At 37.1% G+C, this 13,263-nt stretch overlaps 1 protein-coding gene across 7 annotated transcripts in view; it reads left to right on the top strand.

The window, feature by feature from the left end:
• The window catches only part of VPS13B (vacuolar protein sorting 13 homolog B), a 485,973-nt gene that overhangs the window by 255,637 nt on the left and 217,073 nt on the right, over positions 1-13,263 (top strand). For all 7 annotated transcript variants that reach the window (XR_008575696.1, XM_054815083.1, XM_054815086.1 and 4 more), the window contains 2 exons: positions 4,983-5,203; positions 9,541-9,747. Coding sequence is in view for 6 of the 7 variants with exons in the window: in XM_054815083.1 (XP_054671058.1) it covers positions 4,983-5,203; positions 9,541-9,747 (428 nt within the window). In the remaining variant the exon portion in view is untranslated. The remainder of the gene's footprint in view (positions 1-4,982; positions 5,204-9,540; positions 9,748-13,263) is intronic.

Below are 13,263 nucleotides of genomic sequence, written 5' to 3'. Positions count from 1 at the left end.
TCATCTGCTGAAAGTGAGCTCTGGACTTGGGCAGAGCCCTTAGGGCTTTCGACTGGGTTCACCTAGGATTATGCAGGCATGCAGCTGCTTCCCTGTCGCATGACTGAGAGGAAGTACAACGGTGACCTTGACATGTAATGAATGTAATATCTTTTTCTTTTAAATGTTGCATGTGCAATGCTCACATTACGTGAGAATGTGAGCACATTGGAAATCCAAGTAAAGACCCTGCAATGCGGTACAGAAAGGGAAATGAAGACAGAGCAGTTAAGATGCTTTTTGAAGACTGCAAAGGATACCTTTAGCAAGCCTGGGAATAGATCCCAGATCATATAAAGCTTTTGTGATCTCTCTCCTACGATTACTAATTTTAAACAAACAAAATTTCGCTTTTGTACAACTGTCAGCGTTGTATACACAACATTGTGTACAACTGCCACTTCTGCAATCTGGTTTTTAAACCAAAGAGGAGTGTCATATAAAAGTAAGAGCAAATATATAACATTTATCAATAGTTAAGGACATTTATCAATAATGTATGTCATGTATATGGAAAGGCTTATAATGAGCATTAACTCTAGCTTCAAATAACTACCAGAGAACATGCTTGCCTGTAGCAAAAATTTGTAATTATAAATATTGGAAAAATAACTCTCACACTCTGTAGGAAAGGAGACTAGCAGATAAATGATGAATGCCAATTCTTTGAAAGTTGTCTGGTGATTGCGTCAGTCAACCGCCAAAGATCTGAAAGTGGTATTTATAAATTTAAAAAGTTATCAAAACAGTTGAAATACCTTAATGAATACATTTGCAAGGTTTTTTTAAGTCAGTAAAAGATCAGTAGTAATGTTTGAAGAAATTAAATATAAGGATTTATGAGAGCGGTAGATGAGGAATTAAGCAGAATCTTTAACAATACTAGGGGTCTTTCATGTGTATCTTTTATGATCTTGCCTGTAAGAGATGTGGGGTGAGCTCTAGTTCCACTGAAGACAATGTCAGGTTTGCTTATAATATTTCAGTGTAAAAGAATCTCAGCAATTAGGTGAGAAAACAATAGCATACATGGATGGGAAGATTAGATGTAGAGAAAATATCTGCCAAGCGTGGTGCTGACTTTTCCTTTCTTCTGACTAATAAATAATTTTTGAAAGAAATCCTATTAACAATGTTGCTTTTGATGTTCAGGCACTTTGAATTATTATTTAAATAGTTTCATAAATCCAATCTGCAAATGAATGAAGGTACAGTCTTTTTAAAAACAATTAAAGCAAGCACAGGTACAACAACAAAACAAGGACTTATCAGGTAGACAGTTCCAGTATAATGTTAAAATGGTCACATAGTGTGTATGCAGCTGAAGAAGAGGTAATTGATGACATTAGGGGGAATTTTATAGTTGTAAATTTACCATATCTTTACTACAGTGTTTGTTCAGTATATGGTGGTTTCTGTACATTGATAAAATTTGATCAGTGCTTTCCTTTTAAGGTAGATAATGTATGCAGCATAGTAGAATTAACATTCAGTATTTTCTTTGGAGATTCTTTCTTTCTAATCCATGAAATATAAGCGATGTTAATTTACTGTGGTGATCACAGAGAAAAAGAAAGTTCATGCGTAGTAATTAGAAACATGTCATTAGAGTTGACTTCGCATTTGAATTTTTTTCCATCTATTACAATTAATATTTTGTATTTCTTGGCTGACTGAACTTGGAAAAAATACAGATTGTTAACTACTTTAAAATTTCTAATTTGAAACCTTTCCAAAGTATTTTCAAGTTACTTTGGCTGAGCTGAATTCTTCAGTATGCAATAGCTTCAGAGTAAACTACTGAAGTTTTCAGTTCTTTCTTAGGATGAGACACACAGACTTTCCTGATCTATACTCGTGACCATATAAATTTATTGCTGGTGCCACCTGTGGAAGGAAAAATCAAACTTTTAGTAAAATAATATGGTAAAAACATGATTGGATCCAGCTTTATCTTAATTTCAAAACTTTTCTAAAGTTTCTTTTAAATAATCACAGTTAACACTTAATTTGTGCTATTTCTTAGTGATGTGATTTCTCAGCAGGACAGTGTTGAACATAGGCCACACCAGGCAGCAAACACACTCTCCATATATTGTTTAAATACACTGGTTTGAATTCTTTATAACCCCGTGAGACTCCAAGGGTCCATCCCAGTGTACATTTGCATTTGTCTGTCATCATCTGTTCTGATTCTCAAGACTGGCTCCCATGCTTCTGGGGTATTAGATTAATTTGGACTCTTCTTACCCGTAACTCCAGGCCCAAATCTTGAAAAATAAAACCTCATACCAAGTAATCTTCTGAATTTTGATATAGGAAGGAGAACTTTCCTCCTTCTCTTCCTCCAAATGAATGCGTTCTGTACAAAGACGAAGACTGTTTCAGTCCAGGCTGAGTTTTGTGGATGCTCACCAGCCTGCTGTGTTTGGATCTGAGACTGCATCCAGCCACTTCTATGGTACTTTGAATCGAGGGAGGCAGTTTCTCTTGGTGGATTGAAAATTCACATGCTGGGCGCAGATTCCCCATCATTCAAGTGAGGATAAAAAGGCCCAACTTCCTCAGCAGAAAATGTGATAAATGGAATGATGAAGACTTTCTTTAGAGGGAAAAAACCCCAAAACCTGAAATAATTGTTATGCTCTTATACTTTTAAAGAGCAAAAAACCATATCTGGTTCAGGTAAAATGAGAATTACCCACATATCTTTCACTGTCTCATTTTCCTCACATCTGTTTAGCATTCTTTGGGTTTTGGTTCAGTGTCTCTTGCAGACCTTCTTTCTCCAGGACCCAGTTATCACATGTGGGATTGTATTAGGTTTGTGTGGCAACGTTTTAGTAGTGGGGAGGACTGCAGGGGTGACTTCTCTGAGAAGATGCTGGAAGCTTCCCCATGTCTGACAAAGCCAATGCCAGCCAGCTCCAAGACAGACCTGCCGTTGGCCGAGGCTGAGTCCATCAGCAATGGTGGTAGCACCTCTGGGATAACATAGTTAAGAAGGGCGGCGGGAAAAAGCTGCTGTGCAATAGTAGCTGGGAGAGAGGAGTGAGCATATGTGAGAGAAACAACCCTACAGACACCAAGGTCAGTGAAGAAGCAGAGGGAGAAGGTGCTCCAGATGCAGGAGCAGAGATTCCACTGCAGCCTGTGGTGAAGACCATGGTAACGCAGGTTGTCCCCCTGCAGTCCATGGAGGTCCATGATGGAGAAGATATCCACCTGCAGCTCATGGGGACCCCACCACACCAGCGCAGGTGGATAAGTTCTGAAGGAGGCTGTGACCCTGTGGAGAATCCATGCTGCAGCAGGCTCCTGGCAGGACCTGTGAACCTGTGGAGAGGAGCCCACACTAGAGCAGGTTTTCTGGCAGGACCCATGACCGTGCAGGGAACCTGCGTCTGTTCCTGAAGAACTGGACCCATGACCCCGCAGGGAACCCGCGTCTGTTCCTGAAGAACTGTACCCCATGGAAAGGGCCCATGCAGGAGCAGTTTGTAAAGAATTGCAGCCTGTGGGAAGGACCCATGTTGAAAAAGTTTGTGGAGGGCTCTCTCCTGTGGGAGGGACCCCACACTGAAGCAGGGGCAGAGTGTGAGGAGTCCTCCCCCTGAGGAGGAAGGAGCAGCAGAGACAACGTGTGGTGAACTGACCACAACCCCCATTCCCTGTCCCCCTGTGCCGCTGAGGAGGGACATAAAATTGGGAGTGAAGTTGAGCCCGGGAAGAAGGGAGGGGTGGGGCAAACATGTTTGTAGATTTGTTCTTATTTCTTATTATCGTACTGTCATTATCTTTAACTCTGATGTTAATTGGCAATAAATTAAATTAATTTCCCTAAGTCAAGTCTGTTTTGCCTGTGATGGTAATTGAGTGATCTCCCTGTCCTTACCTCGACCCACGAGGCTTTCATTGTATTTTTCTCTCCCCTGTCCAGCTGAGGATGGACAGTGACAGAGTGGCTTTGGTGGACACCTGGCCTCCAGCCAGGATCAACCCACCACAGGGATTCTGCTTCAATTTCCTTAGTCTGTGTTCTCAGTTCCTTTCAATTCTAGCTGGCAGAGCTGTTGAAGGTTTCCCCTCACTAAAAAGAGTTCCTGTTGGCCTTTTAAAGACCTATCCAAATAATTCTCTCTGTCATCCTGCTTTGTATCTTTTCCTTTTCTTTCCCATCTATTGATAATCTAAAGAAAACGGATTGTACCAAAGTTGCAGCCATTTTGCTGTTCTGCCAGTTCCCTCACTGATTATTCTTGATAATGATTCATGGTAGGCTGCCTCCTAAATACAAGAAATGAAGTGCTCAGTGTATGTCTGTAGTGATTGTTTCTTAGAAAATCCATCACCATTCTGTTCCTAGGGAGTGAAGTGGAGGCAGCGGAAAGACCTGCACTGTGATCAAGGTATTGCTTACCAGAGCAGTGCACTGGGATAGCCTTTGCTCTGTGACACTATTCTCTTGAGATGCAAGCTGTACATTTTTGAAAGAAAGATAATTCTCCTTTTTAGCATTAAAACCTGTCAGCATGTATAAGTACATAATGCAAGGAACTGTCTCTGCCATCCATATGCTGAAATAAGTAGGGAGTGTTTTCAGGATACTCCTCATTTTGAGGAAAATCATACCAAGCAAAAAGACTTCTTTAAAGACTATGTTGTACGCGTTTGTTCACAGTTTGGGGTTAAAATTCCCAATGGATTTCAATTTTTTTGAAGTTGTAAAAAATCTGTTGCTGCTGTTTAGATTTCAAGGTATAGAATAGAATTGATGGTTAAATTACACTTGTGAGAGTTGGGGATCGATGTAATGGTTGTTGATTGCACTTGCTGCCCTGTAAGGATGTTTAGGATAAGGCCTTTACTGAGTTTTGAGAAAATAATTGCCTAGTTTTTATTATGCAACTATTTAACTGTTTTTCCTTCTTTTTAATCATTAGGTGATGCTTTTCCGTGGACTATTAGTCTGCATCATTTCAGTATATATACTCTTCTTGGACAACAGATGACACTTAATTTAGTGGAACCAATGGGCTGTACTTCTACTTTAGCTGTTACTTCACAGAAACTGCTTGCTTCGGGTCCAGAATCCAGACACTCATTTGTTGTCTGCCTCCATGTCGACCTTGAGTCCCTTGAAATAAAATGCTCTAACCCCCAGGTTGGTACATTTAATTGATTTATGAAAGGAAATTAAAAATAACTCTATTTAAGTACAATTGTTCTACATTTTGTTGAAGAGGGTCTCTTCTATCTTATTTTTTTTTAACTGGGCCATCAAGATCAAGGTGCTTAGATTAAGATTTGCTTTGAAGCTCTCTCAAGTTTTGTAATTTAAACTCTTCTCAACATGTAATAGCTACAGTATAAATGCATCTTTTGGCTGATGGAGTGAAATGAATTGCAGATGTACCATTAAATGCTCTAGTGCTGTTCTGCTGTCACTGTGGATTCATATATTGAAGTGGTTTAATGTAATTTTTTACCATATTTTCATAAAACTGACATTTCTTTGAACATAAATGGTTTTTAGGCAAACAGTTATATCCTATAGTAAAGGGGAAAAAAAATGAATGCGTGTAAACAAAAGTTACTGCCTCATTTATGTTTATTAAAAGGCAACGGTATTGCTAGATTTTCGGAAAGTGCACCCTGTATTTTACTGACGTAGATCAAGTTTGCTGTAGTTCCAAATAGAGTAGGTTTTCTATGCAAATTTTTGAGTAATCTTTACTGCAACTCGAACAACACTTTCCTGACAGTTGTGACATTTCCAGTGGTGCTGGAGAGAACACTGTTGTTCTTGGCAATTGCAAATCTGTTGAGGTCTGAGTAGGGCTCCGTATTCATATGCTGTCTGCTCCAAAGTTCTAGTGATATGTAAGATTTTAAGGATGTCACGGACAAAATGGACTGTTTATTGCTTCATTTCATAGAAAGAAAGGGAAAGAACACAAAGTATTATAATTTTTTTCTGATAGACAGCATTTCACGTTTGTAAAGATTTATGGACCTATGGCCTAAGTCTGGGAGTACTAAAGCTAAGGTGGCTGGTGTAATTTTGTTATCCCTTCTGTGTGTACTCATTACAATGTGTATCTCAGTCACATGCAATTTTTCCCTTACCTCATTCCATGTTCTATGAATAAAACAAGTGTTTTAAACGTTGTATTTATTTTATCTTCAATGTGTGGTCTCCTGCCCCATTCACTGCCTTCCATCCAAGTTATTTCTGACTCATTTGCTATATGCCATTGTCTTCTGTACTGGATGGGCTCACAGTCACTAGGAAAAGGGTTGCTAGAGTGAGATTGCGCACTTGGACATGGCAAATTAAAATTGTAAATCGAGCAGCCTCAACATGGTCTACTCAGACTTGTAAAGCTGTATGACAGGTATATTTGCACACGTAAAGGGTTGTCACTGTATTATAAATATATAAATAGGAAAGAATAAAATTATGATTTTGCTGACAATTTTACATTTTATAGGTAAACACTTCTGAAAGCTTTACTTTGCAATGTTTTGGTATTTCCATAATGTTTAATGAATTAATATGTAATAATTTCACAGCTTATGGGAACCTGCCTTATTCTGTATTAATTTTCATAGAACAGTACAAAATTCATCTGGATATTGCAGCTATTCAGAGAATTGGTAAATATTTTGAGATGTTCATGTAGCAAAATAGTTTGCTACATTTGATCGGTACACTCCCAGTGAAAATTCCAGTAAATTGTCTTATCAACTCTGATTTTTTAAAATCTCCAAATGTATTATTCATCGTTAATCTATGTAATACATTAATAGTATTAATTTATAAGCGCAATAGCATTGTTATAAGTAGCAGCCTTGTCTACATGAGTTGCAAATTAAAAAGAAAAACCAAGTAAGTAAAACACATTTTCAAACTTTTCTACCAAAGTATGATCAAATAATTTGTTTTGCAAACTGTAAGAAAATACTTGCAGTAAAAAATTTAAATTGTAAGCTCCATATAAATCATATTAGGAGTATAGTGAAATGTTAAAATGAAGTTGTACAGTGGAATATCAGATCAAATATTGTTTTTGTAAAGGATGTCCTTGTGCAATGTGGTGTTATTCATTTACTGAAGTATTATGATGACCAAAATGACGTGGACAAATTATTTGTCCTTTTTCCCTTACATCTGCCTTACTTGTCCTTTCTGCTTTACCTATGCAAAAGGAGAAAAAAACCCCATCGGTCTTCTTTAGTCAGATGTTGAAAAACAGAAGATGGAAAATACAATTACATAAACAGCATTTGATTTTTATAAATTCACAGTAGAGGAACTATGAAATTTGATTCTTTAGAATGACAGGCTGTATTTTGTCTATAGATGACAGCCTCAAAGTAGGTGATACTTAGTGAATTTGTTAAGTGGTAGCAAAGGTGAAGTATTTTACTATATGACTATTATGATTTAATATGAAACCATGTTTGGATGGTTATATCCCTTGAAAGTCAATAGATATTTCCAGCGTGCAAAATTACCAGGATATTGCCTTTTGTTGTAGTTTTCAATTTTGTAGTAATGTGTTATTTTTTTAAGTATAAAATGCTGTAACATATTGAACTTTACAGATTTTGCCAAGTAGTCAGTAGGGTCTTACTGAGTTATGTGTGGTTTTGCTGGGTGGGGGGGAGGAGTGGAAGCAGTGAGAGAGGGAAACTTTTCTTAACAAATACTGGCAGAGTTATTCCTATTTTTGTCATACATTTTTCTTCTCTTGAATAGAGTGTACTAGAAATAATTACTACGTATTAACTGTTATGCTCAAAAATACTTATAAAGGAGAGAAGCCTTATACTTACATTAGCTCTTCTAATATAATCAGAAATGGATTTTCATAATACTCAGACTACTTACTTGAAAAAGTGCAACCAACAGAGAAATCCTTCCATTTTAATGAGTAACAACCAATGGAATCAAATTAAGTGTATTAAAAATAATCAAAGACATCTCTTCAGCTCTTTATCTGAAGTTTTAAAATTTTATTTACATGTGCCTTTATGAACAGTAGCATAATTAAATTTCTGGAAGCCCTGCTTCATTAAGACAAGTATAGCATAAATTATCCTTTGGTTTCTCGACCAAAAAATATTTTGAGGGAGGGGAGATTGCAAGCATGTATGATTTGGGTATGTGCCTGTATCCTATTAATTTTCTAGAGAGTCTTTTGCCAGCAAATTGTCAACACCAGTTAATGTTACATTAATCAATCAGATGGACATTATTAGTTGATCTTCCTGCGTTACATTGAAAAGACTCAGGAAAACTTAGAAATTTCTAATAAGTAATTTAAAGGTTACCAGTGCGTATCAGAGTGCTACAGACACAAAATAACTAAAGGCATAACTAAAAGAACTTTTTGCCACAGCCCAAGTTATTGTTTCTCTGTAGATTGCTCCGTATCTGAAGACAAAAAAAAGTACTGAGAAGTTTATCTCCTTTAAGGAAAAAATCTGTCAAAAGTGTATATGACCTGCTCAGTGTAAGCCTTGAAACTTCAAAAGAAAATCCATGATGAATTAAGGTTTTTATAAAATTCCAGCACTTCACCTCTTAAGAGAGGACTGTAACATGTACTTTGAGACTTCATCGCACACTCTCACGCACAAAATCAAGAACTGTTTTATATCAAATGTAGATTGATGTGTGTTTTTCTGTGCAGTGTTTTTCTGCATCTGTTCTGCCCACATAAGAAGCCAGCTTCATAGAGTAGATGTGTCCTGAGGCTTAAAGTTCTTATAAATATGAGAATTTCCATTTTTTATAATGGCAAGTTGGGTATGGTATCCAGCTGTGGATCTGCTTATATATTGTTTGCAGTTTTCTCTGAGCTTGTTTTATACAGTATATTGCAGTATGTTGTCATACAAATTCTGTGATTAATGCTTATTTACAAAAACTTGTGTAAATATCTTAGAACTGAGTCAAACAACGTGCAAGTTAAACAGTGTGTTTCTGAATATTGGAATGACATATGCCAGGAGACTATTGAGTTTGATAGTGGATATTCTTCCTAAAACATAGAACAGTTTCATATGCTGTATGGGATCGTTATTTTGATGCGATTTAAATGAATAATTTTTGCATTGTTAATATTTCGTAAAGTTTAGATGTTTGCCTTTTTCTAGAGGCAGTATCTATAAGTATGAAATATAGCACAAATTACCTTTGTTTAATTGTTAAAATTGATATTAGTAAAAGTTTTACAAGACCATGTTACTGGTTAAGTTTTTATGAGCTACGTACCATATGTTTAGACAAAGCACAGATTATTTCTATCAAAATCACTATACTGTAACTGATGTTAATTATTTTAATTGCAGTGTAGTTGCTTATCAGAACATTATAAATGTAAGAAGTTCAATTCTGCTCCATTCTAAGTCTCAGTGGAGGACTTTGATGATTTGCCTTTGCCTCATTAAGGAAAGCTTCATCTTAAAAAAGTTGTTTTTTTCTTTTAGGTGCAGCTTCTGTATGAACTGGCTGAAATCACAAGTAAAGTTTGGAATAAAATTCAGAGGAAGGGAATTCTATATCAGTCTTCTGTCTATACTGAAACCATGACAGGACCTGCTCCTCCTAGCTCTCCAGTTAAAAGCAGTGTTGGGACCGCTCCACCAGATACCAGCACATACAGCCCATCTGCTGACATTGGGACCACTACGGAGGTAGGCTTTCTTTAAAAAAAAAGTGACATTTGAGTTCTGACTTACAAGGTGTGGTGGTGCACAGTCAAGTAAGAATCAGAAGGATCAGAAAGAGCAGTAGTGTCCCTGTGGAAAGTAGCTTTGCCCTGATAAACTAATGAAGAATACTTCATTGCTCAGTTTGGTGGAACAAGAGGAAGGAGAAAACAAAAAAAGAAATTGCTGTATTGCTCCTATGTTTATTATTTGTCTGGATTGTTTCTCTTTGAAGTGAATGAATATTCACTCTTGTCAGAAAATTATGGTTAGTGTTTTCAGGTCAGAAGCATAAGGCATTTTTCAAGTCCAGAATTATTAGAATAGTAACTGGTGTTTTGGAAGTACCTGTGGTAATGTGCTGCTAGTGAATCATTCCAAGTCATTCAGCAGTCAGCCTGTCATTTTGATGCCCAAGTCAGTGGAGAGCTGCTGTGTGTAGACTGCATTGGCAACCAGGAGAGGTGCAGGGGCAGTGAAGGCTCCCAAGGCTGGCATTGCAGGTCACCCAGCTGTACGCTCACCACAGGTCCATCCAGCCATTGTTACCTTCTTCTTCTTCCTTCATCTATGAACTACTTCTGGAGCTCAGTTCCTTCCCATCTCCCAGCTATCCCATGTCTCAGGAGTGCTTTTGTAATTCAGTCACAGAAAGATTTGGGTATGCAGCTACGAATATAAGAAAGGTTGGCCACTTGGTTTTACCTATTTCTGCTTACTTAATTTACAGCACTGCATAACTGTGTGGAACAATCTGGTACCTGATCTGAATCTCTGTGTGTGCGTAAGACTGTAAAATATTATTTTGAGGCATAGGAAGGAGTTTTGCTTCTCTGCCGTACTGAGGAAAGAAAGCTAATGCTTTCATCACCAAGAATACAGTGTTAAACTTCATCTATGAATATCATTAGCTATGAGTCACTGCGTAGCTGATACATAGTAGAATGGGTGGTCACAGGAGGCTGTGCAACTGAATAGGCCTAGTATTTGTGATTTTCTTAGTGCCCTTGTCATGCTTATTAGTTAGAATAATGAGTTAGCCTTGTTTGTGCTCCAGGAGAGAGCCAAAAATGAATGAGTTGAAGGTATACCAATGGTATATCATACGTATGCAATACTTCATTCTTAACATAAAACTATTAGATTATGGGGAGACTGTTCTGAGAGACTGGGTTTCATTCTCAGGATAAATACAGCAATTTTGGGGACACCTCATAGAACAGCTCTGGAACACAGGCAAATACACAGACGTTTGAATGCTGAGTGCAATTACATATTCAACATTTGGCCAGGATTGCTTTAACCCTATGTATGGTTTATATTAATTTCTGGGTTTGGAGAAAATGAAAATTTACTTTTTATATGCATCACACATGCACACAGAGACATAATTGTCATTAAAAGGTGTTTGAGCTAGAGTTTTCAGTTTTTAAGTTGTTTTAGTAAAATGTTTCTAGATTATTTGAATAGCCTTGGTTTTGGTGTGTTTCTATGTGTGTCTCATCTCAATTGTGAAAAATATTGCCATGGATACAGAACTGAAGGTAAGCAATAATAGTAAGAAAACAGCATGGTCACAGAAATAGTATTTTTCCACCTACTCACATCAAATCCTTTTCTCATTAAAATCAGAAACCACCAGTTTTATAAATAACAATTTGGTTTTGACCTTCTATATAGACAGCAGTATTTGGAGTACATGCTGTACTTGGAGCATTACTTGAAACTGATTCAGTAATTGTTTTAATCCATATGTTACCAAGATTATTTTAGTAATATGGGTCCATGTTCAGTGTTCATATCCTACCCCTTTGCAAAATGTTGTTCATCATTTATTTAATTTTCTTCCTATTCTCAACAAATGTTATGCACTAGCTAAATAACTTTTCTCCTCATCTAAATGAAGTTTGGTGAATTAGCCAACAAAGGACAATGTTAGAATTTGTGTTCACTCTTTTCCACTCTGAAGCTAAGACCATAATTTCAATCTTGTTAGAATAGAAAGTTCTGTTAAAACACATGGCATTAATATTGGATTTTTTTTTCACAATAGGGGACTTAGAGTTGACATAGCACTTCACAAGTGACATTTGAAAACTGCTTTGAAAGGAATGTATCATTGTGCTTAGACAGGATAAATAAATTAAAAAATTGACCATGCTTAGAGGATATTATTAAAGATATGGAAGAGGAAAGAAACGTACAAACAGGAGAAAATGCTTGCATGTAGCCATAGTTCACATGACTGAAAGACTGAGGAATAGAATCATAGAATTGTTTAGGTTGGAAAAGACCTTTAAGATCATCAAGTCCAACCGTTAACCTAGCACTGCCAAGGCCACCACTAAACCATGTCCATAAGCACCACATCTAAATGTCTTTTAAATACCTCCAGGGATGGTGACTCCACCACTTCCCTGGGCAACCTGTTCCAATGCTTGACAACCCTTTTGGTGAAGAAGTTTTTCCTAATATCCAATCTAAGCCTCCCCTGGCACAATTTGAGGCCTCAATTTGAGCTCCTGTCCGTCATCTCCATTCAGACCTCTCAGCCCAAAGTGTTTTGTCTGGTGTAGGCAGGCAGTCCACAAGAAAGAGCCAGCACAAGGGATATATAAGTGCACAGATAGAAAAACATACTAAGGCAGGTGTTTAATGGAGACAGTGAGGTGGGAGAACGTATACATGGCCCGATATTTGAGATTGTAAAAAGTTCTTTGTCAGAAATTGAAAATGAGAATTAGAAGGCTAATTTTTGTATTGTCAAGAAAAGATTCACAGACTTGTTCAAGTAGGATGGTAATATTGTTGGTTCAGCAGCTGAGGAAAATCTTATTCCATTTAACTGGGTGGGAATATTAGGTGTATTGAGGTGATTAAAATCAAAACAGTATGTACAGTGTACAAGGGTTTTAATTAACAGTAAAAGAACAGAAAGGCAAAGGTTTAGAATTACCGTGGAGATTTGGAGAGCATCTTTGTCATGGGAAGTCAAGCCAGAGTTTAGATTTCTAAAAGATTAGTAGCTAGAAAAATGCTGTATTTGAGTTTGTGGGTGCCATCATTTTTATGAATTTGTGAGTCAGTGTTTATACTTGAAGACCACCTTTGATATCAGTCTTGTGATTTCTTGAAAAAAGTTAGTGGTTCTGTAAGGTGGAAAAGAATAGATAGAGTGGAGGGTTCATCTAAATGATTTGGTTGTTATGGGATGTAACATCAAAGGTTGTCTTGACCTAGTGCTTTCTTGTATTTAAAGACTGAGGTTTAAACCAAAACAAACCTCAAAAAAGCCATTATCCTTTCACTCTTAGGACTAATTTTATGTCAAGCTACCAGTTGGAGTGAGGTGAATCACCTAGTAGGATGACCAAGGTGATACATTCTAGATAATTTCAACAAAGTAACATTTTCCAAAGAGATTTTTATTAAGCTATAGGGAAAATGATCTTAAGCGCTCTGCCACCATTTCATTTTTTTCCCTTTTAATCTTTTTGTTGC

This window comes from Grus americana, chromosome 2 (assembly GCF_028858705.1).
Source record: "Grus americana isolate bGruAme1 chromosome 2, bGruAme1.mat, whole genome shotgun sequence".
In the NCBI taxonomy this organism is placed as follows: Eukaryota; Metazoa; Chordata; class Aves; order Gruiformes; family Gruidae; genus Grus; species Grus americana.
This window is presented reverse-complemented; position numbering and strand designations above follow the sequence as displayed.